Raw genomic sequence first — 16,546 nt, forward strand, 5'->3', positions numbered from 1 at the left:
GCTCAGAACTGCCAGCGCATCCTGCTGCAGGTCCTTGTACCTGGTCCCCACAGGATGTGAGTGCCTCACAACACCCCTGTGAGACAGGAGTCAGTTATCTTCCCTGCTCTTCCAGCTGGGGAACCGAGGCCCAGCAAAGCTAAGTGACTTGCCCAAGGGCGCACAGGCTGGGGGAGGCAACAGAACCGAGGTCATCCAACTCTCCAGCCGGTGCCCCAGCCTGAACCACATACCACCTCCTCTCACCTTACGGATACTCAGCCCTCAGTCCTCTGCGTTGAACCATTTCCTCCCCCTCAAAAAACCTTCTCTCCTTTCTGTACTCACAGATCTTTAAAGGCCGCCCAGCCACAGCCTTGCCCGCACTCCACGAGGACACCAGGAACCGGGACTTCCCATTTACACTAGGGATGTTACATTTAGGTTTTTCTAGTAATCGAGTAGTTGATAGAATTTTTATCGATTACTCGATAGAGGAAGGCAGCCCCACAACGCTCTGCAATTTAAAAGGCAGGAGGCAGGCAGCCGCCCCTCGGCTCCTACTGCATTTTAAATTGCAGAGCCACAGCGGGGTTTGATCCCCAACCCGGTGCAAGCAGGGACTGATCTGGGCTGCCTCCCCGCCCGGCTCCTAAATTTAGTAGAAGCTGGTTGGGCAGGCAGTCTAGCTCAATGCCTATTTGTGCCGGGTCGGGGACCAAACTCCACTGCAGCGCTGCAATTTAAAACACAGGAGGAGCTGGTGCGGGGGCGGGGAGGAGGGGGGAGAGCAGGCTGCCTGACTCCTGCCTTTTAAATTGCAGAGCCGCAGTGCGGTTTGGTCCCGGTGCAAGCTGGGACTGAGCAGGGCTGCCTGGCCTGGCAGTACCAGCCCCTGCCCAGGTGGTACCAGCCCCCGTCCGGAGGGATCAGGTACTGCTGCCTGCAAAGCAGCCCCCGTCTGTGGCACCTAGCCGTGGACAAGGGCTGCTTTGCAGCGGCAGCCTTTGTCTGCTGAGGATCCCTGCAGGAAGTTGGGACCCCACCACGGACAGGGGCTGCTGCCAGAGTCGCCTCCCCTGCCCCCCTCCTCTTGCTGCTTCTGACAGAGGCAACAGGGAGTGGGAACAGAGACAGTGCTGGGGGGGGAACAGATTTTAAGCCAGCTCACCTCAGCACCGGCTCCTATTTCCTTCGTCGCCTCTGATACAGCAGCAGCAAGTGGGGGCAGGGGGAAATGAGAGTAGATGACTCGACTACTCTTACATCCCTAAATTACACACCTCCAAAATATGCCAGGTGCTCCTCACACTGATCCAGAGACAAGGTCTCTTCTCAGAGTTCCCAACCGAAACAGGCCACAAGCCAACAAAGGATAGAAGTAACATAGGAAGTTTAGTTTGGAAAGGAGAAGACTGAGAGGGGACACGAGAGCGGTCTTCAGGTATCTCAAAGGGTGTCACAAGGAGGAGGGAGAAAAATTGTTCTCCTTGGCCTCTGAGGATAGGACGAGAAGTAATGGGCAAGGGAGGTTTAGATTGGACATTAGGAAAAGCTTCCTAACTGTCAGGGTGGTTAAACACCGGAATAAATTGCCTAGGGGAGTTGTAGAATCTCCATCTCTGGGGATATTTAAAAGCAGGTTAGACAGACATTGATCAGGGATGGTTTAGATGGTACTGGGTCCCGCTGTGAGGGCCGGGGACTGGACTTGATGATGTAACAAGGTCCCTTCCAGTTCTAGTGTTCTATGATTCTACACAAGTAATTAAGTGAGCTCGATGGGGCCACCTTATCTCTTGGGGCTCAGACTTTTTGTGGGGCTCATCCTTTCTCACTCTCTTGCCACCATTTCAGAGGAGAGCAAGGGGCCAGTGGGACTTGTGAATGGAGTAACTAACTCCTAAAACGGGCTATGAAGGTGGAGGAGAGGATGGAGATTGGATAGAGCAGGCCCGGAAGTGGGTTCTGGGTGTAGGGGGGATATGGGAGACAGAGCAAGGACAAAAGAGAAGAGAAGGATGAAAGGGAAGGTTAACTGCAAAGTTTGGGCCAAGAGAAGACAAGACTGGTGGAGTAGATACTCATCTAGGGGATTAGAATTGGGTGATGTTGACATTACACAGAGTCTGGGATCAGCACCGAAGACTGCAGCCCACAACAATTCAATGCTGCGTCAGGCAGATGTACAGGCACTGGCATAGCATCAAATATGAGGACTGGGGATCAGATAAGCCCCAGGTGCAATACTGGATCAGCTCTAGCTGTAGAGAACACTTAGACCATGTCTACACCGAGGAATTAGGCCAAATTTATTAAGGTTGATATTTTAGCTCCGATTTTGTAAAGTCAAAGGAACATATCCCCATTGGGCACAAGAATTCAATGTAGTTCGAAGTAGCACATCTCCAGTAGGGTGGCTACTGTTGACTTTGAGAGCAATGCACTGTGGGTAGCTATCCCACAGTGCCTGTGCCCCTTTGCATTCCGGGTTATGCTCTCAGTGCACACTGGGACCAGCAGGTGGTTCTGGGTACATGTCCTCAGCGTCCCATAATGCACTCGTCTCTTCCCTCCCCCCGCACTTGAGAGCAACATCAAACAGTCTTTTCACACCCTTTTTTCCCCCTGGTTCTCCATGCAGATGCTATAGCAGCGTAAGCATGGAACCCACTGTGGATCCAGTTGAGCATCAAAGCATTAGGATAATGCTATTAACCAAGGCGCGCCTAATGCTGGAGTATGTCCAGAGTGTATTGAGGGTCCACTGGAACAAGGACGAATCTCAGGAGGCCATGAAGTGCCTGAGTTGAGCAACGGGCAAATGCCACCACATTCAATCCTCTGGGCACAGTGGAACGCCGGTTCTGGTGCCATCAGACAAGCATAGACTGGTGGGACCACACAGTGACACAGGTATGGAACAATCAGCAAGGGCTGCACAACTCCCATATGCAAAAGGCCACTTTCATGGAAGTTTGCGAATGGCTTTCCCCCACCCTGAAGCACAGCATTGCCAGAATGAGACCCGCTCTGAGAGTGGAGAAGCTCATGTCAACTGACATATAGAAGCTTGCTACCGGTCAGTTGGGAATCAGTTCGAAGTGGGGAAATCTTGGATCTGTCGCCAAGGCAATCTTACCCTTTTGCTATGGAGGGTAGTGAGTCTGAGAAACATGGAGGACATAGTGGATAGCTTTGCCACAATGTGGTTCCCTAACTGTGGACGGAACCCACGTTCCCATATTGGCCCCTGACCACTTTGCCGAAGAGTACATAAATCACAAGGGGTACTTCTCAATGGTGCTGCAAGTGTTGGTGGATCACAAGGGCCATTTCACCAACATCAACGTGGGATGTCAGGAAAGGTGCATGACACACACCTCTTCAGCAATTCCTGTCTCTTCAAAAAGCTACAAGCTGGAACTTTCTTCTCAGAAACGAAAATTAAAATCGGAGACATTGAAATGCCCATAGTGATCCTTGGAGATCCAGCCTACCCCTTGCTCCCATGGCTCATGAAGCCGTACACGGGCAGCCTGGACCTCAGTCAGGAGCAGTTCAACTACAGAATGGTGGTAGCATGTGCTTTTGGGTGTTTAAAGGGAAGGTTTCAGCAGCATAGCAGCAGGGTAGGGCTTACACAGCGCCTGTGTGTTTGGCACCCCCCGTTTGCTGGGAGAGCTCAACTTTCTCCCCACAGGAGCATGTGGACGGTAGGAGAGAGGGTGTCCAGGCATGGCGGCAGAGCAGGGGCCCACAACATGATTCATTGAGGATGAGCAAACAGAAGTTTACTGCAGAGGGATCAGCTATTAGCTTCCCTGCTTCACCCAGGTTGCCACGTGCGAATCACACAGAGTGACAGGGAGCTGATGCTGATTCAATTTGACCAGAAACCTGGGCCTCATGCTGCAATGCTTTGTGCTGCAATGACGCCAGACCACTTCCTGCTGGCCTGGCATGGGAAGGATCCTACCGTGGATGGAATACCGCTGGCCTCCCCAGAAGCCTCGTGAGAAGGATGAGAGAGTCCTTCTAGGAGAGCTTTGTGGAGATGTGCAGGGAGGATTCCTGCTCCATCTACAGACACATTAACAAGCTGTTCCAGGGGCACCTCCTCCCACTGCTGTTTAGGCACAGTGGCCGCCACAGATCAGACCCAACTGCCTTAACCCACGTTTAGCAGGCTAAAAAATGTGACCTGACCAGAAGTGCCTTCCCTGGGATTAAGGCCCAACTGTGAGATGCCCTCAAAAGTTATAAAAAGCTCTTGGCTCTCGGTGACATTGCTTGCCCTCACTCGCCTGCTGACCATTCTCCTCCTCGTCTTCCTCATCCATGCTGTCCGAGGCTGCCTGATGAGTGTCTTGGGAGGAATCCATGGACTGGCTAGGAAAGTTGGTCAGGTCCCTGCCTCAGAAGCGGCATGTTTGCAGTGATGATCCAGACTTTGCCTCCTTTGTCTTTTGGTATGACTGCTTCAGTTCCTTTATTTTCACTCGGCACTGCTGGGCATCCCTGGTGTTTCCTTTCTCCCTCATGGCCCTAGCGATCTTGGCGTAGATATCTGCATTTCTTTCTCTGGTTCGTAGATCTGCGGGAACAAATTCCCCTCCCCCACAGCAATGAGATCCAGGATCTCCTGCACGCTCCATGCTGGTGCTCATCGGCAACCCTGGGAACTCATGGTCATCTGTGCTGCTCGGGTGTGCTGCCTGCCACGCTGGCCACACAGAAAATGAAAATCAAATTTTCCCGGGGCTGTTCCTGTTCACCTGGCGAGCAATAGCATTGACAGTTCTGGCCAGAGCAGTCACAACAGGGCACTGTGGGACACCTCCCAGCGTCCAAGAAAGTCAACTTTCACAGTACTGCATCTGCACTACCGTAAAGTCAACCATGCAAGACCGGATTTAGCGTTACTCCTCGTGAAAGCAGGAGTGCCAAAATCAACTTTAACGGCCCTTAAAGTTGACAGAACGGGCTTGGTGATATGGACTCCTTGTTTAGAAAATCCACCTACTACGGGTAAGTTCGACCTAAACTCCCAGTGTAGACCAGACCTTACTCTCACACTGAGATGAAGGGACCTCTCTGTACAAGGGATGACAAAGGAGAAACAGGGATGCATGGAGGCCGGTGAATTGTCTTGACTAGTAGTACGGCAAATAGGGAACCTTACATAGCCCCATCCCTTTCTGTTTGTTGAATCTCCTAGTTGTCTCTTGTGCACTTAACACGTTAGCTCAGGGATGAGCAAGCCACAGCCAGCAGGCCAGATCTGGCACGCCAAGCCTTTGGATCCAGCCTGGGGCCCTCCCCACCTACCTCGCAGGCTCCCTGCCTGCCACAGCCCCAGGCTGCTCCAAGCAGCTGGCTGCTCCATGGGGTGGATAGGAAGGGGACAATGATTGGGCTGGGGTGGGGACAGCGTGTGACGTTTCCCTTCTCTCCCCTGCACACAATGCAGAGAGACATATGCGCAGCCAGACACTTTGAGCCTTGGGCTGCGGTGGGCACGGAGCCTGTCTCAGGGTTCCCCTGGGCTGCTGGCTGGGAGACACCTAGGTAAGCATCTCCTGGCCACAGCCTGCATCTGGCACCCCCCACACACCCCAACTCCCACACACCCCAGCACGCCAGGTTACTGCTCAAACCCTCTACACCCCTTTTCACAAGATCACAACTCCCTCCCAGACTCTGCACCCCCTCCTACACCTCTCCCCAGGCCAGAATCCTCTCCTGCACCCATATTCCCTCCCGGATTCTGCACCCCAATTCCCTGCCCCAGGTCACAACCTCCCCCTTCACCCAAACGTCCTCTCAGACCCTACTCCCTCTCCTGAACCCCAGTCAACTACCTCAAGCTCCCTTCTGCACCCAACCTCTGTCCCAGACCCCAGACCTCGGGATGTTAAATTGCAATTATCTGACTAATTGTGTAGTTGATACAATTTGTATCGAATACACGATTAGTCAATAAAGACCACTCTGCAAAGCCACTGCAGGGGTAGCTCCAGGAGCTGGCTTGAGCATCCCGGTTCACACTGGCTCCGGGAGGCACCCGCGCTGCAGCTCTGCATTTTAAATGTAGTAAGAGTTGTCCGGCTCGGTCCTGGCTTGCACTAAGTCCAGCAGCCCGTTGGCCACGGCCAGCCCTATTTAAAAGCCAGTTCCCCCCAACACCAGCTCTGCGGTGTCGCCTCCCCCCTCCCCCCACTCCTAACAGCAGTGGGGGGGGAGATAGGGGAAACTGCTTCGGCAGCAGTCCCTGTCCACGGGGAATCCCAGCAGGGAGCTGGGCCCCCCCACGGACAGGGGCTGCCGCTGGAGCAGCCTTTACCCACAGTGAGCCTCGGCCTGCTGCAGGCATCCCGCATCCCCCCCCCCCACTCTGGGGGGGGGGGACAGAAAGCACCACAGAGCTGGTGCTGGGGGGGGAACTGACTTTTACACTGACTCTCCCCAGCACCAGCTCCTGACCCCACGCCCTTGCTGCCTCCTATAGAGGTGGGGGGGGCAAGTAGTCAATACTCCAGTCAACGATCCAATAAGCTTACTCGTCGACTACTTGCTAACATCCCTACCCAGACCCTCTATAGAAAAGTGCAGCCTTTGACCACTTACCAAAATCTTGGAGTGCCCCTCTCATCAAAAATGATTGCCCACCCCTGTGTGAGCGTTAGGGGGCACAGCCTGTCATTTCACTCCGTGGCTGCGTCTAGACTGGCAAGTTTTTCTGTAAAAGCAGCTGCTTTTGTGGAAAAACTTGCCAGCTGTCTACACTGGCCGCTTGAATTTGCACAAGAACATTGATGATCTAATGTAAGATTGTCAGTGTTCTTCATCAAATACTATGCTGCTCCCGTTCGGGAAAAAGCCCTCTTACCGCAAATGTATTTGCGCAAGAGGGCCAGTGTAGACAGCTAAAAACTGTTTTGCGCAAAAAAGCCCCGATGGCGAAAATGGCGATCGGGGCTTTCTTGTGCAAAACCGCGTCTAGATTGACACGGACGCTTTTCCACAAAAAGTGCTTTTGCGCAAAAGCGTCTGTGCCAATCTAGACGCTCTTTTCTGCAAATGCTTTTAACGGAAAAACTTTTCCGTTAAAAGCATTTGCGGAAAATCATGCCAGTCTAGACGTAGCCCGTGTGTATAGCGCTCAGCACTATGGGCCTCTCAGGTGCAGCTAGATTACAAAACAGGCCTCATAGGAAATGCAGCAGGCAGGGCAATAGGCTTGGGTATGACAGTGACTCTCTCTGGGCCAATCTAGGCGGAGCCTGTTAAGGGATCACAGGCAGCAACGGGCTGGGCAGGACGCTGCCCCCAATGGATCAGTGCCAATGACAGACAGGGGAATGCTACTGGATGGGTCACTGTGTGAACCCCCGGACCAGTACCGCAGACAGCGAGTGGGCTCCTGCTGGGTCAGACAAAACCACCCAGCTGTCAGTCTCACAACAAGGCAGGGTGACTCCACCAAAGCCAACCACACGTGCCCCTGCCCTCCCCAGCCTTTCTGTGGCCTGAACCCAAGAGGAGCCAGGGCAACCCCCAGGCTGGACAGAGCCGCGCCCCCAGCTCCGGACAGGGCGCAGGGGCAGGAATCCGACTGGGTCCCACAGAGCAACCTCGCGTGGAGCGGGGCAAAGCCGGACCCCACCGGGCCACAGAACCCCCCCCCCCTTGCACCCGTTCCAGGCAGGTGGGGGTCAGGCAGAGCAACCTCCCTCCCCCAAGCCGACGGGGCTGGGGGGTGCCCCGGGCAGAGCGAACCACGCCCCCTTTGGCCCGGCCCCGGGAGGGGGGCGCCCTGGGGGGCGGGCTGTGCCCATGTCAATACTGGCCTCGGGCACCCGGCGCGGGTCGCATCCCTGAGCCGGCTGGCCCCGGGCTCTGTCCGGTACCTGCGGGTCCAGGCGGCGCCGGCCCGGCGGGGCAGCAGGCAGCGCAGGACGGGGGCGGAGATCATGGCCGCCGCTAGCGCCCTGCTCCGCGCTCTGCTTGCGGAGGGGCAGGGAGGCCGGCAGGGGGCGGCAGCCGGGACAAGAGCCGGGGAGGGGAGCCCGGCCGCGGCTAAGGCTGCTGCCCGCCCCGGGGCAACTGAGCCCCCGGGGGCCTGACCCTGGCTCTGGGGGCGACTGGCTGAGCCCCCCGGGGGCCTGACCCTGGCTCTGGGGGCGACTGGCTGAGCCCCCCGGGGACCGGACCCTGGCTCTGGGGGTGACTGGCTGAGCCCCCCGGGGATGAGTGACCCTGGCTCTGGGGGTGACTGGCTGAGCCCCCCGGGGGCCTGACCCTGGCTCTGGGGGCGACTGGCTGAGCCCCCCGGGGACCGGACCCTGGCTCTGGGGGTGACTGGCTGAGCCCCCCGGGGATGAGTGACCCTGGCTCTGGGGGTGACTGGCTGAGCCCCCCGGGGGCCTGACCCTGGCTCTGGGGGTGACTGGCTGAGCCCCCCGAGGGCCTGACCCTGGCTCTGGGGGTGACTGGCTGAGCCCCCCGGGGGCCTGACCCTGGCTCTGGGGGTGACTGGCTGAGCCCCCCGGGGGCCTGACCCTGGCTCTGGGGGTGACTGGCTGAGCCCCCCGGGGGCCTGACCCTGGCTCTGGGGGTGACTGGCTGAGCCCCCCGGGGGCCTGACCCTGGCTCTGGGGGCGACTGGCTGAGCCCCCCGGGGACCGGACCCTGGCTCTGGGGGTGACTGGCTGAGCCCCCCGGGGATGAGTGACCCTGGCTCTGGGGGTGACTGGCTGAGCCCCCCGGGGGCCTGACCCTGGCTCTGGGGGTGACTGGCTGAGCCCCCCGAGGGCCTGACCCTGGCTCTGGGGGTGACTGGCTGAGCCCCCCGGGGGCCTGACCCTGGCTCTGGGGGTGACTGGCTGAGCCCCCGGGGATGAGTGACCCTGGCTCTGGGGGTGACTGGCTGAGCCCCCGGGGATGAGTGACCCTGGCTCTGGGGGTGACTGTGGCTGAGCCCCCGGAGATGAGTGACCCTGGCTCTGGGGGTGATTGGCTGAGCCCCCGGGGATGAGTGACCCTGGCTTTGGGGGTGACTGTGAGGCTGAGCCCCCACAATGGGGTGAACCTGTCTGTGAGGTGACTGGCGATGAGCCTGTGGAACCATGTGAGCCTTTGGGGTTTGAGCCCCTGACTACAATCTTCTCGTCAGGCTGGCCTAGGGCCTGTTCCCAGGATGGGGCTGATCAGATCCCGTTACGGGACCACCTGCCCAGGCCTGTTAACCGGGGGTCACCCAATGAATTAAGAGGCACTAGCACGGGCGGCGGGTATCATAGGCAGGGAAGGCATTGCTTTCCCAAACCGTCAGCCTAGCTCCACCAAGACTCCACCCCCAGATGCTTACTGTTGGTCTACTGGGGGCTGAGTGTTGGCAGCCCCCAAGCATCCATCATCCCCATGCTCTGGGTCTCAGGGGAAGCTGGGACCACATGCTGCCAGTCCTCCCCATGCTCTGGGGCAGGGGAGGGTCGGGCCATGCACTGGATGGAGGGGGAAAGGGGCTTGCCTCCCCAACCCTACCTTCACCCACTGCTTGCAAGCAAAAGGGAAAACTTTGTGCAACACAGCATTAACCTGTGGAACTCATTGCCAGGGGTTGATGTGAAGACAAAAGTATAACGGTTCAAAAATGAATTAAAAAAGCTAAGTCCATGGAGTGCAAGGGAGTCCATAGAGTGAGTCATAGGTTGTTAGCCAAGACATTTAGTGAGGTAGCCCCACACTCTGGGTGTCCTCAAACCTTTGATTGCTACAAGCTAGGTCTGGGAGACCAAGAAGGGATCACTATTCATTCCCTCTGAAGCATCTGGCACCAGCCCATTAGAGGGCAGGATATTGGGCTAGGTGGACTATTGGTCCAACCCCAGATGGCCATTCTTATGCCATCACTGCTGAATTACAAGGCACAGCAAAGCCTACACTGTCTGGATACTGTTTGTGTGACGTTAGGCATCAGATAAGGGCCTGATGATCATCCAGCACTGGGCACAAAGTTCCCACCTACAACAGTGCCCCGTTCAGACCAATCCCAGTATTGGCAACACCAAGCATTCAAAAATCACGAGTCAGAGCTCTCAGAATCAGGAGATTGAAAACAGTAATACAATTGAAGACTCTTTATTCATGTTCTGGGCACTGAACCTTTAGAGGGCGGGGTTCACATTTTCCAGTTTTTCTTTGCAAGCATGAGAGATAGAAATGTCCTTTTTTTTAAAAATGAAAGGTGAGATTCATGTGACTTCAGGAGCTGAGGCGTCCCAAAAAAATGCCAAATATCATGAGATGACAAAAATCACAAGAGTTGGCGATAATCCAAATTTCTACCATAGCCACTACCTCTCCCCACTAGGGGCTACTCCAAGATTTTGGTAAGTGGTCAAGCCATATGCAGATGTGCACCACCAGTTGAAACAGATGCAGCCAGTTGTGGGCACTCTGCTAATCGGCGGCATCTGAATCTCTCCTGAGTGGCCACCTAAGTGCACAGCTTACAGGGAACACTGCTCACCACATAAGTGGGGAAAAGGTGTGTCTTAAACGCCTGCTAGCTAACATGAGGTAATTAACCTGAGGTGAAATTCTAGGGAAGACCGGGCAGCCTGTAGTTTTCACACATTAACAAATGGGGGAACCTGGATTTGTCACCACCCGCTAATGTGTTACTGCTACCACTGCCTTGTCTTCCTAGGATTTTACTTCATATTAGCCAGCACAAGATAAGTACACACCTTTTTTCCTGTTAATAAAAAAAGCCACACTACTCCCACTAATTTTTTTGGTTCCTTTTCCTCTACCCCTCCCCAGGTCACTAATATCTCTGTGCCCTTATGCTGGGGGTTGTGGCCAAAAAGACCTGCCACCACTATCTGCCACTTCCCATCCATAGCCTGGCCCATTTTCCACATTTCTGCACAAGTTGCATAGAACATCGCTGATCCTTCACTGTAGCTTGATCACAGCATGCCAGCTTGTCAGAATGACTGTAGGAGAATGTCCCTGCTCCTCCTTACTCATTCTAGAATCATCAAGAACTGTCGGTGCCAGATCACTTCAAAACAACCCGTTCTTGATCTGTGACATTACAGTGACTGAAACCTTCTGCAGGAGGCAAAGTGGTTTTATCACCCACCATAAGTAAAAGGCCAATTTCATCCCTTGTGTAACTCCAGTGTAGTCAGGTCGAACAAGCATTTAGTCAATGGAGCGATGCATCAGGGATATGTTCATCCCGGGGGCTGCAACACTGTTTCTTTTCAGAGTGTATATTCAAAGCTATCAGTTTATGTTCACTAATCCTATAAATTTAGGCTCACAGGAACAGAGTAGCCCTTGTCTATTTAATTTATTTACTTTTCCTGTGGGCAGTTAACTCTAGTGGGTCTCTCATGTCAGCACTTCCTGCCTTTGTTGTTTTCTTCATTGATGGAGCAGCAGAGATCTGAGGTGGGATTTTCCAAAGGAACCTTAAGCCTTGATTCTACTACAACATCACCAGTCACTGCCTGGCTTGATTGTTGCTGGTAACTTGACTCCTGAACCCACGCACCAATCCCTCCCCCACAAACAGTGCCAGTAACATGACTCTTAAAAAGCCAGCACAGCTGGAGGGATAGGGCAGCCCTAACAGGTTTCTCTTCACTCCCAAGTTAATTCGTGTTATAACTCAAGTGTTGCCCTCTAACCTGAGTCACTTCCACGTATAAAGCCTTTAACTCACATGCCGTGGTACCATTTCCTCAAGTTGGCTGGCTCACCAGGGTATAGGCCAAAGGTGGAACTCATCAGTTGCTAACACAAGCATTCTAGCGTGGTTTCTGGCAAGCATCATTAGAGTGCCCTTAGTCTTCCAACGCCTTCCCACAGTCCCACACAGGCATGCAGAAAGGACAGACAACTTTCTCCACAGTTCACTGGGAAAGAATCCATAGAGTGGCTCCACTTTCTGCTGGGCAAAGAAGAACTGAGGGATATAACCTTAGAAGTGTTAATGACTCACGTGAATGAGTGCAGTGCCAGCAGGGACATTGTAACTCATGTGCTAATTCATCAGAACAGCCACATTGGGCCAGGCCAAAGGTTCATCTAAACCAATATCCTGTCTCCCTACAGTGGCCAATGCTCACGGCTTAGCAGGAATAAACAGAACAGGTGATCATCCCATGATCCATCCCTTGTTGTAGCTTGGATGCCCTCCCTCGAGTTTGGCTAACCCAGCAGATGTAATTTGAGTGTCAATAACACAAGATAACTTGATCTCATTTGCAGTTTGACACCTAGGTGCTTTTGAAAAGCTCATAAAGTGCCTAGTTGCATCGTTAGGCGCCTAAATAGCTTTAAAAATCCAGCCCTCAACTTGATTCATTTATGAAATGGGGATTATGCTGGTGCCCTGCTTTTGTATAGTGCTTTAAGATCTATGGGTGGAAACCACTCACTAAATGCTAAGTATTATCTATGAGTCCTTCATGGTCCTGAAGGCCAGGAAGCAATGAACTTGCTTGAGTAGCCAGTCCTTCTTAAGATTGGTATCCACTTCAGGACTGCCAGGAAACCAAGGTCTTTTGAGAAACCAACAGAGAAAGATTCCTTGTCTATGAGCTCACAATATGGCCCAAGGGCTGTATTTCCATCCTCTGGATGCTCCTAATGATCCGCCACGTGAATTATGCACATGCAGTCAGAGAACAGCTCCCAATCATTTGTGTTTACTCCTCAGCTACAGTAATGTGATGTCTCACCCAGAGAAACCAGGAGGCTATATTAATAAAATTCATCCAGGACATAGAGGACAATCTGTCAGAAAGTTGAGTGCCACAGTAGAGAACACCTGACATCCTACATCACATCACACACTAGCTCTGCGTGGCTGGTTCCTCCTTGTGTGTAGTCCCACACCGGATGGAGAAAAATAACAAAGCTTGATGTATTTGTGGTGTCTTTTCTCCCTACTCCTTCCAACAGCGGCTTTTCTGAACCAAGGAGGTTGCTGCAGACTCATTCTGCAGCTGCCTTAATATTCAGTTAACTGCTTGGCATTGATCTGCTTTTAAGTGCCACTGATTACCCTGCACCTTGACACATATACACATCCCCAGCTCACACCAAAGAGGCAAAGGACTGGGCCACATTAACCCCCAGCTGTGTCTTGTTGGCTCTTGAGCATCGATTTCCTATTTGTGCAGCAGTGAGGAGAAAAAAGATGCCTGGGAAAGCAAAAGGCTGTCCCGTTACTGGCATTTATTAATGAGACCGTGGGCGGCAAAGCACATTTCTGCTAAGAGGGTTGATTTGGTGCTGCAATGGGCTGGCTTTCTCCCCACCCCGAGTCCATGTTTGTTTGCTGCAGGATGTGAAGCGAAAAGGGTCTTAATCATTTGTTGTCGTGAGGTATGAAACAGGCAGCACTGCTTGGCAATGGCCAGATGAGTGATCATCTCCCCAAAGCCCAGCGTCAGCACCTTAGTGAGCTGATCTGAGCTGCCAAACACTTGGCGTCTGATGCGGACTATGTAGCTGCAGAGCTGGGAGCACAGGGAGCCTGACTAAATTGATTGTCCTGCTAAGCCCAGGTAGATTGTTTCTAGTTTGTTCCTGCTGTGCCTATGCGGGTGGAGGTGAGGGGGGAGGGTGTTATGTAATATTTACCAAAAAAGCTTTTGCAGCAGAAAAGATCCACATGCAGAGCAGATTTCAGGACTGCCAAGGCAGGCCCCTGTGAGACTTGGAGTATAAGATTCGCTTCTTCCCCATGGGATGGCTTGAAATGTTTTCATGTCTTTGTTGCTTTATGTCCTGGCTTGATTGTTACTGAAAACTCAGATATAACAACTTGTTGCACTGGGTTATTTTTTCTGAGGCCATGTCAGCTTCCCACGTTGCCCCTCCTTTCGGATTGCTTCCGAGATGTCAGGCTCTGTTCGTGCACTGTTAGCAGCCCACCACCCCTTGCTGTGCTCTGCCGCCACCCCCTGCCCTGATTAGCTTCTGGTGTAATGCCAGGCTCAATTATCTAGCTGTGTTCCACCCCAAGACTTTCAATGAAAAACCATCAGAGACAACCGCAGAAAATCAAAATTGCTTGGAGATAAAATAGGAACATTACAACAGATGGGGTGGGGGGAGAGAGATCACCCTGGCTCAGGATAAAGGCAACAGACAATTTCAGTATAACACAGGGTGGGGAAAGGCCTCCTGGATCTATTTACTGAGCAGACATCCTAGGGACTGGGGGAGTGGATCCTGTTTCCCACAAGTCAGTTCTGCAACAGACTGACCTCTGAGGGGGAAGGAGGCATCTTACCTTATTAGCTAGGAAAGGCAGCTGGTAAGTAAGTGTGGACCCTGGCTTGCAGTTTATGGTTTTGTATTGGAACATTTGTCTCCATCCCTCCTTGTTTCTAGCAGAATCATCACCCTTAAATAAACCTTCTTGGCTACGTCTACACTGGCAGCTTCTTGCGCAAGGACTGTTTTGCAGAAGAGTTCTTGCGCAAAAAGTCTTCCACAAGAGAGCGTCTACACTGGCATGTGCTTTTGCACAAGAGATGTGGTTTTGCACAAGAGCATCCATGGCAGTGTGGACGCTCTCTTCCGCAAGAAAGCTCTGATGGCCATTTTAACCATAGGGGCTTCTTGCGCAAGAATTTCATGTTGCCTGTCTACACTGCCCTCTTGTGGAAGGGCTCTTGCGCAAGAGGGCTTATTCCTCGTGGGGAGAGGAATAACTCCTCCGGAAGAAGCCCTGTTTTGCAACGCTAGACTGTAAATTTACTTGTGCAAAAACACGCATGCAATGTAGACAGCCAGCAAGTTTTTGCGCAAGAACAGCTGTTCTTGCACAAGAAGCTGCCAGTGTAGACATAGCCCTTGTGTTTTATTACAAGTGCTGTGTGCTGTATGGGGGGCACTAAGGAAAAACTGGCACCCTAGGGCCCACTGCTCCTTCTGGACAGGATCTGGGATTTCTGAGTAGCCAGTGTCAGGAACCAGCTATCGCAAGGAGCACTTCAAAGGGACTCGGGGAATGGGTTGCAGCAGGTACTGTTAACCTGCAAGGCAAAGTCAGGGCTGTCACAACCTGGAAGGGAGTAGTCAAGTGGCTGACAGGCTAAGGTTGTTAGGGTGCAGATACCAGGCATTTCAGGCCAGACTCCCTCTGGCTGGAGGCCAGGGGTGAGATGATTCAGTCCCGGGCACCCCAAGAAAAATGACACAAAGAAGCAGGCTCTGATTTCCTATTAGAAGGAATATTGTGTGTTCCAGCTGGACATTAAACAGCCATTCATGCTCCTCGGTCTCTTTTGCCCTGCTAAGGCACTGTCACTGCTGTTGCAAGGGAGGATCCCAGCCTAGACCAGCTCCATGGTGGCCTCTCTGACTAAATGTAAAGGCAGCTCAGACCGAAGGCTGTAGCTGAGACTTCTCGAGAGCTGACAGATGCTGGCTATGTTTATTGTTCCACAGCAGAAGATGGAGCTGACATGCCCACGTCCCCCAAGCAGGCAAACAACAAACCGAAGAGCTGCCAAGGGAACACAGTGGGGCAAGAGCCCAAATGGCAGAAATACACTCGAAGCCAGCACTGAAACCCACACAGGATGTGCCTCGCAGTGACCACGCAATGGCCTGGCTCACTCAGAAACAATCCCCGTCTTTCCAAGCTCAAGGCAGCAAGTCTCTGGTTCATTCTTTTGAAGAGAGAGCCCCCTTTGCTCTAACCCTGGGAACGGCTCAAACTCCTGCTCTGCAAACTCACCCAGAAAGTCCTGGCAAAAGATGCCCTGTGGGGACAAGGAGCAGCTGGGCCAGGCTAGAGAGCACTCCAGGGCGGGAGGAGGGTGTTCGCAGCTGGAGGGGGGAAAGCAGGGCGTTTCTCAAGAATGGGAAGCAAAAAGCCCCCAGCACTGGCAAGAGAAAAGATCAACAGTGAGATCTTCATCCCTGCTCCAGAGCCTACGTGCCTCTGCACTGGCAGGCACAAGCCAGAAACAGCCTGCAAGAGGTGGGGGGCTGGGGATGTGCCAGGATGGTTGCTGTCCGCATCGCCACATGCTGGTTCCTTGCCAGGCCTGGTGCAGGGCATGTCCCAGGAACATGGCGCGTGGCCCATTGCACCAGGGATTCTGGGCTGCAGCTGCCCAAGGGGGAAGCCCAACTGCTCTGATTTACACCTCTGACCATTTGGCCCCCTGTTGCAGTTCAGAATTGGGAGAGGCTCACAGCCACTTGGCGGCATAGCACAGGCTCCCATCCCAGTTCGGGCAACAAGCAGCAGGCGTTCTGGGAGGAAAGTGACATCGCTGTGATAGATCCTCATGAATCCTTCCAGGCACATGTGGGGCTCACCTCACTGCACTGTCAGCAGGCCTGATTCCCCACCTCCCTGCCCCGGGAGTAGCATTTGTACTCACACCAAGTGGGTGGGGAATGCTAGCACAGCCAAATGGCAGCACTGAACCCCCACCTGGCAATGGTGTAAGTGCTAACCTAACTACAAGGCACATTGGAATGGCAGAAATAGGGCAGCTATCCAGTTAGG

General features: G+C 53.5%; 1 protein-coding gene across 5 annotated transcripts in view; it reads right to left on the reverse strand.

The window, feature by feature from the left end:
* The window catches only part of SPATA20 (spermatogenesis associated 20), a 45,696-nt gene extending 37,648 nt beyond the window's left edge, over positions 1 to 8,048 (reverse strand). Inside the window, exons 1-2 of one of the 5 annotated variants that reach the window (XM_089771896.1) lie at positions 7,893 to 7,984; positions 4,287 to 4,576 (exon numbers count right to left, since the gene is read on the reverse strand). In XM_089771896.1, the coding sequence (XP_089628022.1) occupies positions 4,287 to 4,318 (32 nt within the window). In that variant the 5' untranslated portion in view covers positions 4,319 to 4,576; positions 7,893 to 7,984. Of the gene's footprint in view, positions 1 to 4,188; positions 4,208 to 4,286; positions 5,634 to 7,892 lie in introns of those variants that run through there. The other 4 variants (XM_075903778.2, XM_089771895.1, XM_014574615.4 and 1 more) reach the window with 4 other exon arrangements.
* Between the last annotated feature and the right edge of the window lie 8,498 nt (positions 8,049 to 16,546).

The sequence above is a fragment of the Pelodiscus sinensis genome, chromosome 20 (genome assembly GCF_052426305.1).
Source record: "Pelodiscus sinensis isolate ZL-2025 chromosome 20, ASM5242630v1, whole genome shotgun sequence".
Classification (NCBI taxonomy): Eukaryota; Metazoa; Chordata; order Testudines; family Trionychidae; genus Pelodiscus; species Pelodiscus sinensis.